Source organism: Lethenteron reissneri, chromosome 26 (assembly GCF_015708825.2).
Source record: "Lethenteron reissneri isolate LAM-NWPU_2019-01 chromosome 26, ASM1570882v1, whole genome shotgun sequence".
NCBI classification, from domain to species: Eukaryota; Metazoa; Chordata; class Hyperoartia; order Petromyzontiformes; family Petromyzontidae; genus Lethenteron; species Lethenteron reissneri.
In genome coordinates this window covers 6,379,987-6,394,440 of record NC_083804.1, presented here as the reverse complement: position 1 = coordinate 6,394,440, position 14,454 = coordinate 6,379,987, and the positions used below count along the sequence as shown (strand labels likewise).

At 49.1% G+C, this 14,454-nt stretch overlaps 1 protein-coding gene across 1 annotated transcript in view; it reads right to left on the bottom strand.

Annotated features, from left to right (window-relative positions):
• Positions 1-14,454, bottom strand: part of LOC133347554 (nuclear receptor coactivator 3-like) — a 178,022-nt gene that overhangs the window by 26,002 nt on the left and 137,566 nt on the right. The window contains 6 exon segments of the mRNA XM_061559918.1: positions 1,063-1,203; positions 3,082-3,159; positions 4,240-4,512; positions 8,317-8,494; positions 8,933-8,983; positions 8,985-9,034. Of these exon segments, the coding sequence (XP_061415902.1) occupies positions 1,063-1,203; positions 3,082-3,159; positions 4,240-4,512; positions 8,317-8,494; positions 8,933-8,983; positions 8,985-9,034 (771 nt within the window).

Sequence of the window (14,454 nt, the reverse complement as noted above, 5' to 3'; positions counted from 1 at the left end):
TGACTTTACCAAACTGGTCAGTGTGCGTTGGGAAAGGCTAGGCCCAGGACTGGTTCAGATACGAGCTGTCGTTGCGGATCGAACTCGACTCTGCGAGTTCATTGCGCCGTGCTCCAACTACTCGGTCACAGCTCCACCCCAAGTCAAAGTCTAAAGTTTCTCCGTGCTAATATGAGTGATAGGGTGAGCTCACTTCCATGGGCTGCATGAGGCAGTGGTAAAAATACCACATTCTTAAAGTGGGGGGCCCCCCAGTGCCTCCATACGCCTGCGACTGTTGCCTTCCATACAAAATGACAGATTTTACGGTGAACTTGAAACCTTCTGATTCGAATGGAGCACTTGCAGAGGCCAATTAAAATCACCGCAAAGATAAATTACAAGAACAGCTCCACCTTGTCACGTTCATTTTGGATTGGACGTCAAAAGCTACACTTTTGTGAAGTGACAGTTAAAACCCAAGCCGCAGAGCTTTCACCCCTGAATTTTAAATAAAAGAGAGGAATATATCTGTTATAGTCTCCAGTATTACGATGATAAATCCTCAACCCTACACAAACTGCACGTTATGTGTATATAGATACAAGTCAAAGATCCCCCGTATAGCCTGAACAGACTTTTTGGACAAGTGCTGTTAGCAAACACCTATGGATACCAGCATGGAATGAGGGGCTGGTTGGCCAGCACCATGCCCGGCCACCTTTGTCTCCCCAGTGGCGATGTTTACATACCGCACCAGGTACTCATTTGAGGCCGAGTCGACCGAGGGGAGGCTCAGAACCAGTTAATCATCACTGGTGTTGGCCGACCATGAGCAGGGATAAAATTCGGGTCACCGAGTTCATAGCGCAGTGCAATAACCACTGCACTATTGCTACCCACTCTGTATATATACACACACATACATACACAAGACTATTCCATTAGCCTGTTGTTGTGCAATGCCAGAGTAAGAGCGTCTTTGGCATACATGTGGATGTGCGTACCTGCATCGTGTGAGCGAATGGACGTTTGCATGCGTGCCCGTGCGTGCATTGATTCCGTATGTGCGTGCGTGTGTACCTTCCTGGTGGTGGCGGCGTGCGAGGGACATGTTGGCTTCAGCTGCCTGGTAGAACACCTTGATGGATCTCCGCACCAGGTCCTCCCAGCCCACGGTCATCGAGGCACGCAGGCTGCTCGTGTCGATTGCCACGATTTTTCCTGGACAATAACAAAGATTCCCCCCCCATAGAGCCTTTAATGCACGGCTGGGACAAGTGCTGTTTGCAAGTTGCACCTGTGAAGGCGGGCACAACACACGAGGTGGGTGGGTGGCCCAGCACCACGCCCGGCCGCCTTTTTTTCCCGAGTGGCGATGTTTACACATCACACCAGGTCCTCATTTGAAGTGGAGCCAACCTCGGGGCGGGCCCAGGACTCGTTCAGAAAGACAAAGACGGTCACTGCAGCGAGCGCTTTCAGATGCGCTTCTGCGGCCGTCTGGAACGCTCCATTAGGGCACCCAACTGGAGGTGTGCACTTTTAAAACGAGATTGAAAATGTTTCTATTTAGAACTGCTTTTTGTGTTTAGTTTGTTGTCCTTCCACCGCACCTACAATTAGCACGGTTGGCTAGGTACGGTGCGAAAGAAGTTCAACGTACATACAAACGTCACTGATGTTAGCCTTGGGCGGGATTCGAATTCCGGACAACAGGTTAATAGAGCAGCGTGCTAAGCACAGCACTCCAAAGGTGTCTGCAAATCACCCACAGTGAGCCTCCCTCAGCTGCCCAACAGCAATGTGGCATCGCAATCTTTCCGAACACGCATGAGGACAAGGCAATGATGAGCAAAGCACCTTCAGCTACATGCATTCCTATTACTTGACATTCATTCAAATGTGTTGCAAACAACTTGTTTCAACATCCCGTGTTTAATGCTAATAATAATAATAATAAAAACATAAAATGTAACCGTTATTGGCCAAACATTGCAATGCAAAAAAAACGGTCCTGAAAATTACTTTATTAGAATTGCAAGTAGCAACATCGCCTGAACTCCACGCAAAAAAAAGGTATCAGGACTGCAAAAGCATCCTAAAAACATTTGTAATAATAACATGAAAAAAAATTACGAAGAATATTGCCTGCCTTTTTCCCTGCCTTTTTTTTACCGTGTTAAAGAGTTCTCACCTCATGCCAATTGCACAACAGCTTGGATGTAAATATCAGCACTTTCGTATGCCAGCAAGTGACCAAGAGGTTTTAAAATGTTGTTTGAACAACAAGAGTATATTTCGGTCGGCTGTGCGCATCCACACTGGATCATAAGTGCAGCCTCCACCCAGCACAAACAGTGCCACTGATGTGAATGAAGCCAATCATCAACCAGAAATTGACCGAAATAATGATGTCATCAATAATACCGGATCATCGCTGTGGCGAGATATTGACTCCCTCATCTGGTATGCAGGAGGTCGTGGGTTCGATTCTAACCCTGACGCCTGCTGTATATTTGGAGTTTGCGTGTCTCTCCCCGTGTGGATTTCTGAGTCCTCCGGTTTTTCCCTCCACATTTCGAATCAACATCACGCGTTGAGAGTATTTGGCTGCTATAAATTTCCACATGATAAGCCACATAGTTGAGCTATCATTTGTGGCCAGGTCGCTTCTAAAACAAGAGCAATATAGCTCAGTGGACCATACCTGGCAAAATAATAGATTAGTTTAATACATTACACTAACGACGCGTATGTTAATTTACGTTTGTTCCGCTTGTTCTTATTCACTCCACGCCTTACACCACGGGGTCCGTGTGCAGCGTGCAAAGCCCAAGCGCTCACGCCGCTGCAGCGCCCGCATCAAATGCTCGGCGCACACGTTCCACGTTTTTACGCCTCCTCTCATTTTACCATCAAGCGTCAAGGCTACTTCATTTTACACTTCGTCGGGCTTGCCGACTTATGCTGCGCTGCGTGCCCTTGCGCACCGGCGCGTGAGAAGAAAAAACACACAAACTGGGTGAGCAGAGAGAAGACGTCTTGTCTTAGGGTATGGGCACGGTGAGTGGAGGGGGGGGGTGGAGAGGTGTCACCTACCCGTGGGATCTTGCCGCGTGGAGAACGATTCCGACCTGGGCATGGGTCGAGCGACGCAGATGAGGCAGGACTGCAGGTCTGCGCGCACACAGTGGAGGGGGGGGGCACAAGCACGCGGCATACGTTCATCTCCCGCCCGCTACCGACAACACCACAAAACTGTGCTGGTGGCATGACGAAGAATGTACCGAAAATTTTATTTTGTTTTCAGCAGACCGAGGAGGCGCGTGCCTGACGAAAGCATTATTCAGCCACGGGTATTTGTTAGTTCCCTCGCCCAATCACCCAAAATGCGTCAGATCTCGAGATGCCAATAAGATGTGCCAAGCGAGTGCTTGGATGAATGACCGCAACGCATAAAAACAAACAACTCCTGAAAGCTGTTACAGGGCTAGAAAATGTCACTGTTGTATTTAATGTACTATGCTGCGAATAACCCTCATGACCCGTGCCGTGTCGGGAAGCCCTCATCCGGCAGTGAATTGACAGAAGAGCTGGACATGTGCACCGTCACTTTTAAGCGCGATCGGCAAAACTATCGATGCACGTCTACCATCGTGGATAGGTCGAGGTCAGGAGGTCATCATGAACAATGCTGTTGGTGCCACCACACCTAGCCATCGCTTCCTTCCTTCCGCTTGTTCCCGTAGTTGTTGTCAAGTCAACCACCCGACCTTCAATGTCCACTCTTGCAGTATCCCACCATGCTGGCTTTTTCTCAGGTTGTGGGATACTGTACGGTATTACTGTGATGTACGTGTACAGCCTTTTCGTCAACCCACTGCTGGATTAAGGCCTCCATACTTTGCGTAGGTCATAGGGGTTTATTTGAATATAGTTCAACAAGACTAGTCAGTGCTGGTTGGACAAGGCAAGGAGCATAGAAGTACAATACAACAATGGATTTTGCCGCACTGTCCTTTGCTGCCCGCAACCAGCCTCGAAGCCGATCACGCCTGTGATGCACGGTGGCCACTTGTCCATCATCCCCATAGTGTCAACAGACGAGAACCACTTCGTCGGAAGTGAACAGGGGGTCATTCCCTACAGGCATAAAAATACCATGGACTCAAGACGTGCAACCAAGGGTAAACGGCTCATGCTAGAGGCTTAAGTAGCCAATCGGCTTCGACCACGGCAACTCCTTAGCAGACGAACCTTCTCCCTCCTCCTTGATGGCGCGTGGGTGCGTGACGGCAAAGCACTGCATGGTCTCGTATCTCTGCAGCTCCTCCTGGGCGGCCCCCGGTCCGCTGCCCCGAGCCGCCACCCCAGTGGACCCGGCTGCCCCGGCCACCCCGACTGCCCCCGGAGCCCCGGCTGCCACGTCCGTCTCCGCCTCGGAGTCGTGGAGGGGCCGCACGAGCATGCGGCACGAGAAGGTGCAGCTGTTCCTCTGTGTGGTGTCGCTGGGCCACGACACGCCGTTCACTGCCGTGGAGAAAACAACAAACGGGCGCGCACACACACGCACACACACACACACGCGCACGCAGCGGGCGCTTGAGCCACGACTCCCCGACGAAGCAAGGACAACACGACACGACTGCCGTCGCACGCCCGGCCACACACACCACCCCGCGCCAGTGTTTTTATTGTAAATAAAAGACGGGAGAGGGGGCGAGGCTAAGTTGACGGGCCCTGGTCTTGGCAAGCCGACTCGTAAATTTTGTGATGCGCGTTTTAACCCTAAGGTGTTTATTACAATAGCGCTGGCATATACGGTATATAACTGTAAGTGGTTGTTGCAAGCCGTATGCCCAAGGACACCCCTCGATTTCGGTGGCAAGATGTTAACTGCCTCGTCCGGTATGCAAGAGGATTAAATCCAGAGCCAGACGTCAGTTTGCGGTGTCTCTCCCCAAGGTCGCGTGGATTTTTCTCCGGGTCGTCCAGTTTTTCCCTCCACATATGGAAACATGCGTTGAGAGTATTTGGCTGCGATAAATTTCCACGTGATAAGCCGCTTCGTTGAGCTATGATTGTTGGCCAGGTCGCTTGTGGGCTTTACCTGGTAAAATAAAAAAATAGTTTATGGTTTAGTAGACTGGAGGCTGCACCCTGCTGAAAGTCGTAAACAGATCTGGCGTGTGAAGTCATGGCATCTTGTTTAACTTGCGCTGCACGCCCAATCTACACTAATTACCGTGTCACATCTTGCAAAATGCAACGCACACTCGTGTGCTCATATTACAATTGTAATTATTGACGCGATAAACAACGAACGTGCCATTTCATCGCACGCATCCATTACACGGGGGTTCTGTTCAGATCCTCTCTAAATAAAGTCAAACATTTATTTTAAGCAACAATGACATTTCATTGAAAGTGGTTAACCAGGTCTTTATCACAACAGGTAATGAATTGGCTGATGGTCAAGATCATGATGTAACGGCAGCCAAGAAATGTCTCCTGTCCGGGAGTACGACGACCAAGGAGATGGAGCGATGAAATCAGTTCGTTTGTAGATGCTGCGTGGATTATTACACCGGAGAATCGTGAGATGTAGTGGCGGCTTTGGGAGGCCAGTGGATTGGCCACGGCCGATGATAATGGTGATATAAAGCATCGTCAAACTGGTAGATCCAAGTAAAATGAGAGAATAGACATGCAGTCTGTGCATTACCACATTTAATTTAATTCACAGCGTCCCCTCCAGGGATGCTCCCAGGCAGACACTCTTCTAATCCCCAGTGCTTGCCAACAATAAAGATCGATCTGCTTTAGCCAGGAGAGTTGTGACCTCCTCCTTGGGCTCTTCCACCGAGGTTTAATCCTTTTCAAAATAATCCTGCGTGAGAGATCAATCGAAAGGAAATAGGCCACATGCCCAAAGCGCTGTAACTGGTGCAACCCAGATGAAAACCAAATCGCTGGTTTGACACACAGTGGCTCCGGTGACACTCCATGATCCTCTGGAGACACTTGGTAATGATGGGAGTTCAGCTTCCTCGTCAGGGCAGCATTGAATGGATTTCCAAGAATTACTCACGATGAAACACAGGCACCGTGAAGATACGTAGCCGAGTCTTTCTGCAGAGACGCCTAGAGCACCTGACGATTGACTGAGCCAGTCCATTGTACCAGAGGCCAGAAAAAGATGCTAAATGACCTCCAAGTCAAACCCACTATTTACCAAGGATGATGCTAGAAGGCAAGTGACCCTATTGAAGACCTCAACAACAACAGCCACCATTCGCCACTAAGTGGCGGTGCTTGTGCCAGGCTCGGTGCACTCTGAGGCCACGCGTGTGTTGAGGAGCGGTATAGTGCAGCGGTTAGCACGCCGCGCTATGAACCCGGCGACCCGAGTTCAATTCCCACTCACAGCCAACACCAGAGACGATCATCTGAACCGGTCATGGCCCTCCCCTAGGTTGACTCAGCCTCAAATTAGTACCTGGTGTGGTGTGTAAACATCATCGCCACTGGGGAGACAAAGGCAGCTGGGCATGATACTGGCCACCCACCTCCTCGTGTGCTGTGCGCCAGCCTTCTTAGGTGCTCGCTAACAGCACTTGCCACAATAGTCTGTTAAGGCTACACAGGGGATCTTTATCTTTTGGTGTGTTGAAGACCTCAACACACACACAAATATACACCACGAGTGGATAGCATCACTGAGTACGTCTCTGAATGCCTGGATTAGGCCTTAAGTCCAGAAGACCTTCAATTCCAGTTGACTTGCCTCCTTTTTAAGAACCTCAAGGGACAAGCGCCAAGCTCTTGGAAGGACTCCACAAAAAAAAACATCGCATCGTCGGCAAAAACGCCAACAGATGCACTACATCTCTGGGTATGTTAAAGACAGATTTTAAATCGGACTCCATCACACACTGAGAGCAGGAGAGTGTGACGAAATAATGAAAGTAAAAATGAAAATCTCAATCTTTTTACAAAGTTCAAGTAATTACAAGTAAAACTTTGTGTAAACAAAGCATTTACATGAACCTTTGCTCAAAATCATGGCAATGTCAATTAGCGGTACGCCGAAGCAAACGCATTCACACTCCACAGCGTAATCAGCTGACGAACAAGTAGACAGGCAGGGAGTAGAGTAGCAGAACTAATGCGATTAAAACATTCCAATGCAAGTCTATCTTGTGATAATTAAATTTGCATGCCTGTGGTCAGGTGTTAAGGCAAAACACGTGACAAACTGAGCAGGCAGACAAGCGTGCCGTGCACACATACCCACAGCTCTCCGAGCTCCAGGCACGAGGCCAAATTGTCACCATGCCTTGGGGGGCTCCATCCTACCGACGAACCACTTACCATCCGCAGAATATTAACCGCCTTTTGAATTATGCCGTCTACGAGACTTTCTATAATATTTACAAAAAAAGTTTTTCCACTTTTAACCCGCTCGCGAAGACAACGTTCCACTTTGTCTGTGCGAACCACATTGTTTGCTCCGCGGTGGTGAAAAAAACATCACATTGGGATGCCTGTGGGGGCAGGGACCCTGAGCGGGAGCGGTTGCGTGCAAGAGACGCCGCACTGCCCAAGTTGAACCCTGGCCAGGAGCGCCGTGCGGCAGACACGGCGCTCCTGGGGTGTGTAAACAGCGGAAGGCAACGCCACCCTCGCGCAAAGAGCGAGAAACAGCGGCACGTGAAAAGTATGAGGGTTTGCATCTCCTGAGCCATTGGAGGAAAGGTGCCTAAAAGCGAAGCAACTTTGGAGGCCTTCACATGCGGTATGCCAGCCAGTGCTGTGAATATGTTTCAGCAAAGCCAAAAAGCAAAGTGTTTCCATGCTCAAATGAGCGTCGGAGTGGTGGAAATTACACATTCCTATATCCGTTGGGACTATAGGAGTATGGATTTCGACATCGCAAGAATGTGAAGGAAGAAGAGGACATGTCTAAATCTGGTAGCGGAAAGATAATGACTGCTGATAATGTGGCAGGGTCCAACTTTTACCCCATGTCCAGACACAGTTTAGACTTTTCCATGAAACAGTATTCATTTTATCAACCCTGGAGGGGTGATGTCCGAGGCGATCCCTTGTCGGGATTTGAACTTATCGGGGATTTTAACATATCACATTCTGACGGCAAGTCAATGGGCGATGTGCTGCAGAGTGAAGCGCGCGAGGTCTCAAACGCTGACATTTGACAGCCGCAAGTGATGAAGGATTGGAAATGCCAACATGAAAGACACAACCATAACCCTAAAAAGGGAGGGGGGGGGGGTGCACTCTCACGTTCAACCGTCTCATCGCACATCTCACCGAGCGACTTGGGCAGGAGGTTGCGAATGAAGTTGGCGTGGTCGCCTACGTGCAGGATGTTGTAGACGCTCTTGTTCATCAGCTCATCCTGGTTGTACTTCAGGTAGTTCTTCACGTTCTCCGACACGAACACGATGTTGCCCTCGCGGTTTACAACGAAGAAGAAGCCGTCCAGCGCCTGCACACAAATGCACGCCAGGTGCGGTCATTCGCAGAGAGAAGTACAAAGATCCCCCCCCGTGTAGCCATAACAGACTTTTGGGGACAAGTGCTGTCAGCGAAGTAGCATCACCTATGAAGGCCGGCACGGTCACATGAGGGGATGGGATGGCCAGGAACCACACCCGGCTGCCTGGCGATGTTTACATATCGCACCGGGTACTCGATTGAGACCGAGTCGGCCTAGGGGAGGCCCAGAACCAGTTAAAATATTCACGACTGATGCTGGCCGTGAGTGGGAATCCAACTCGGTACGCTGGGTTCGTAGCGCAGTGCGCTAACCGCCGCACTACACACACACACAACTCTTAGGCTGCCACGTTCTTTCATCGAAACGCATCGTCGACGAGACATCACCGACATGAAACTAGCTCAAGAGCTATGAGAGGTCAGGTACCTCGAGCAGCAGCGGGCCCAGGGAGTCCTTGTCGATGAGGGTCTGCCTGCTAGGACGAAACGTCCGACTGCTGGATCTCAGGGGTGCGAGCCGTCGCCTTCTCTGCTCCAGCAACGAGCGCGAGGATAGCGGAACGCACGAATGCACACAATGCATGCGACACGAGACAACGCAGGAGATACACACACACAGACACACAGGCATACGCAGACGCAAACACGCGACACACACACACACACACGCAAACAGCACAGGCGCAAACGCACACACGCATACAATCATGTTAGCATGTGTGCACACACATGCGCACGGGCAAGATTATGAGCTCCGAATGCAGTCAAAGTGACCGGTGGTATTCGGGAACAATGGGAGACAATACCATGAAGATGAGAACTCGGCGCTTGGCTCAGACATAGTGGGCATAGCTCTGGGAATATTTGTAAATGATTAGGACCCAAGCACAGGTTAAGCTCAGAAAGCTGGAAGACTTTCCTCGAACAAAGAAAGTGGTAAAAACCTTTGGATGTTTATACAGGGTGCTTAAAAAAATGGTAACACTTTTGAGAATTTGCAACAATAAGAAATGTGCCTCTGGGCTCTGGAGACAACCCGGAGAAAATTCCAGGCACGTGTTGACAATGATGGCGAACAAGTGTTGTTTGTACGTTACGATAGTCCCATAAAAAGTGTTTAAAAAAATTGAAGCGCCCTGTATAGGCACTACATAATGTCACCACGCACCGAGGATTACGTTGCATGAAAAATTTACATCGCTTTGTCAATCCACTGAAGGACCAAGACCTCCACACTTCTTGTCCACTACAGGGGTTGCTTGAACATACTTCACCATGCTGGTCACTGCGACCTGGTAAAAAGGACTGGTTCGGATATCCGTTGCCGTTGATGTTAAGCACGGGAGTGAATCGAACTCGGCTCACCGAGTTCAGAACGCATTACGCTAACCACTGTACCACTTGCTGCACCCCTGAGTACTGTAGTGTTCAGTCACGGAGCATAACTATTACACATCTATGAATGCATGTGTACACGCCTGATCCATGACATATTGATGGAAGAGTTTAATAGGCACGATCAAACAACAGAAAAATACAATCAGGAATATATTTCTGGGCTGACACAGGGAGGGTGTAGGGGCCGGTGGATTTTAGAAACTTGCACCGTTGTTTCAACTTCCCATTAAGACTCACAGCAGCATCCAAATAAACACCACGTTGTCAGCTGCTGTAAATAAATTAACTCGTACGAGTTGTAACGCACACACGTGCAAAACATGAACCGCTGCTGCTGGGACACAAACCACCCACGCGGACGAGCCATCCCCAGCCGGAGCTCAACCACTCCGCTGCGCCCATATGTCCCGGCAGCTGGCTCTCTTAGCCCGCGACTCCATTTTACACAAAGTTGACTGCGCATGCTTTGCTCCTCACGTGCGACATATGCTGACAGAACGTGCGCGAGTACAAATTACAAATTGGATTGCCCCCTCCCGCGCCTGCCCGACCACACTAGCCTCCCCCCACGCTCACCACCGCCCACTTCCACCACACGAAAAGAATAAATTCCCTTCTTCACCGTTACGGACGGCGTGAAGATTCTAGAGCCTCGACGCCCATTCCAAACGCTGCGACACGGCAAGCCGCAAATACTGGCGCCGCCGCCGCTCGTGTTCCGCTCGTGTTCGATGTAAATTCAAGAGTTTAAACTGTTCACTGTTAAGAGATCTCAACTCACAACACTGCCGTGCAGCAAATGAGCAGCTGCATTGCTGCACAGAACCCTTCTTTATAACCCAATCAACAATTCTGTCGCGTATACCCCCCCCCCGCCCTCCACGCACAAATATCCTTAATTAACGAATGTGGAGCATGCGGGTGGGTGTAACGCTGTGGGGCTCGACTGCCACCGCCGCCGTAGTAATGTGTAGCTCTTGGGTCCCCCCCAAGGGGTCAATAGTGGAGCAGGACAGGGGTGGGGTTGGGGGGTCGCGTACTCTGTTTATGCACAAACACACCTACTACGGGGCATCGCAAACAGTGGCGTTGGACCTGCTCCCCCCGAACCCCCGGCATGTGGACCTATTCCATATCTGCGATAGTCAAAGTCGGTGTGGCCAAGCAAGTGCCGCCCTCCGCCCGCCAACTGCGGCCAACGTTCAATTACGTTCGGCCTCTTCGTAGAGGTTTCAATTGAAAAGGATCGGCCTTTGTATGGGTCGTACATCTTGGGCACTTGTTTGTTCATCCAAGGTCAGTGAGAAGTAAGTGTGTGTCTTGATGCTCAAAAAACACATGGGGCGGTGACGCGGTCCACCCCCTGTCCAAGTGCAGGGTCAAGACCTTCGTCTTTTCCCTCTGCCGATGACCGACTGCAAACTTCTCTCCATAAATAATATATATGCCCGCTGTTTCTGTGCATTGTCCTAGGATGCGGTTGCATTCAGGTGCAATGTAGATCAAACTTTCATATCCACGGTGCAAGACCGCCGTTGCTTCGCAACAAAGTAGTACTCTCCTCGTTTTAAAGAACCCTCCCAAACCCAAAATAATGAGGGATGATGCCGATGACTGGACAGATGCTTGTGCGCACAGCCGAGCTTGCAACCCATTCCGTGAGAGCATTCGAGCCGCTAATCTTCTTGCAGTGTCCTACATAGCGAGTGATGCCTTTCACTTGCCAAGATGTTAACTCCCTCACCTGATATACAGGAGGTCATGGGTTTCATCCCGACCCTGACACCTGCTGTGTATTTGGCGTTTGTATGTCTCTCTCCCCGTGGTCGCGTGGATTTTTCTCCGGGTCCTTCCAGTGTTTCCGTCCACATTTAGAATCAACATGCGTTGAGTATTTGGCTGCTATAAATTTCCACGTGATAAGCCACTTCGTTAACCTATCATTTGTGGCCAGGTCGCTTGACAAAGAGCTCAATAGTTCAGTGGGCCTTACCTGGAAAATAAATGGTCGTAGTAGTGTGTTGGTTAATCGATGGCTATGATCAACTGTACCCCACCGCCAAAGCCTGACCAGTGCCATGTAGCATCGGGGTGCGATTGCGCAATGTGGCTGAATGTACTCTGCTGTGCAACGCAAACGAAAAAAATCTAGCGTTGTTAAAATGTTGGCAGTGCCGAGGGTGTAGAGTGCAAAAATTCCCCTGCCTCCACTACCCCCCAGTGAACTTCCTGAGCATGCATTACATTTCATCATTTCTTTTTGCTGGTTTTTAGAGCCATCATTTGGGGACAGTAAAAATGAGTACAGTAAAATATGCCTGTCCAGATGCAGAGTGCCCTTCCATTACCAGGTTACAATAACAGATGATTCTATTTCCAGGACAAACTTTAAACATAAATAAATCCAGCTTTACAAATAACTTTGCTGAAATACAGTAGAATTTGCCTTCTCAACATCAGTCTTAAATGCGAAGAATGGAAAAGAATCCGCTCCCAGGCTTGTAATGGGATTCTGCATTTACGTAATAAAACAGGAGTGAAACTCCCAACTATTCGCAAAGTCGCGGCGCCCCTGCAGTTCGTGGGAAATTCAGCAATCCGCAAGCTTTCGTACATTTCTGGGTTTTTGGAGGCAGTTGCGACCTCTGCACATTTTTTGCTGATTTTTGGAGTTGTGACTAATTCCTGCTAAAATTCACAGCACACCGCAACTGAGATATTTTTTTGTTAATGCACAGAGAAGCATAGAGACACGTGGAGTTTCAGAGGCAAACGGTGATGCAACGAGACATAAGGGAGTGTGCTTTGAAGTGAGCAGCGTGAACTTACCTGCTACAGAAAATATTTTTTTATGTAACCATCACCAAATGTTTTGCAAATTCTTGGGAATATTTAGTCATGCATGGTGCAGACTCCTATAATGTGCACATCGTTGCAGTCTTGGGGCTATAAGTTTTTTTTAAGTCAGCAAAATCCACAAGTTTTCAGTGTGGATTTGAAAAATATAATTCGCGCTGTGTCGTGCATTATAAGATCCGTGAAAAAACCAATCCCCATATCGCCGTGGATTTCTGGAATTTCGCTGTACTGTCTTGCTGCTGTTTGTGGCTACGTGTTGAGACATTTACTACATACACTGGCAATGGCTGCTTCTGGAATCGGAAAGGACCATGGCAGTATTCGCGGCTATTTCCCCCCGCTGGTCACGTGATTGTGGCCCATGTGAATGTGGCCCATGTGAATGTGGCCCATGTGAAATATAACAGGCGAAAGGTGCCATTGTAACACAATAACAACCAGACAACGTGTGGAGACGTAACACAATGCGTACAGTATAAAAAAATACAATCACCCGACTAGTGTTTCTAAGGGCATGAAACCCTTCGCCGTTGTCCTACAAACTAAAATCTCTCGCAAACAAAGGTTCCTGTTAAAGCGTGCACGACGCTTGGGGTGAAATTAAATACCTTCACCAATTAAAAAAAAGTTCCACTTTCAAGGAAGTTAGTGTTAAATGTTGGCCATCAGGCCACGTCTGTGTATGTGAGTGCTGCCACATGCTGTATTCTGCAGCCACAGAACCCCATGGGACCTGCCTGCTCACGCCTTCCTACTCTAAGCCAGTGGCACGCCCACTCAGCAATCAACATCCTACACTGGACAGTCCCACTTCATGTCAAATTCCTCTCCCCTCTCTCTACACCCCTTCGTAACTTCCCTCTCACTACTCCCCTATACTCACAGCTCTCCATTCTCTACTCAATCTACTCCTCTCGATGTGACTCGTACTACTTCTCCCCTCTCATCTCACTTCACTCCATTTGGTACACTCTCTGTTCCAGCAACCATGGCTTCTCCTATTGGAAGTGTCCAGTCAAGTTAATCTTCACTCAGTACGGTGTCGTTCAGCCTCCTCTGCTAACCCCATAGTCTGGAACTCCTTTCCCACAGCCATGTGTGCGTGCTGTCGACTCCAGGTCCCGGCTTAAGGCCAGCCTCACACGCCCCTTGCTTTATTGCTCTGCTTACGACTGGCTGAACATCTCTCGACAAATTAAACATGCCCACTGTGTCTGTACAAAACATTGACACGTATAGATGATATTTAAACTCAAATTATATGATATACATTCCCATGAAAGCACTTGGGTCCAACGCACGTTATTCAAGTATTAGGATATCAGATCAACATCTGTTCCTCCCTGACCCTGTTAACTCTACGCCGCAGTGCGTATTGGCAGCACACAGACGAGAGAGGTGAAGAGAATTTACACAGATTCGGGGAAAGAAAAATCTTGAGCTCAAATCAAGTTTCAAGCTTATTCCGTTGAACCAGCTGAGAACTCAACAGACAAAGGTATATTGTCTCGTTTGCACGAGCGACCCGGGTCATCGAAATGACAAGTAAAAGCAAACATAAAGTACATGCTAAATAGTGTGAACAGTTAACCAAATTAATAAACAGGCATTCTACGGGCCGTGCCCAGTGGTGATTTCGAAGAGGCCGTGACTTGGGGAGGGGCTTCGCTTTAAGTTCATGCTGTGTGTGAA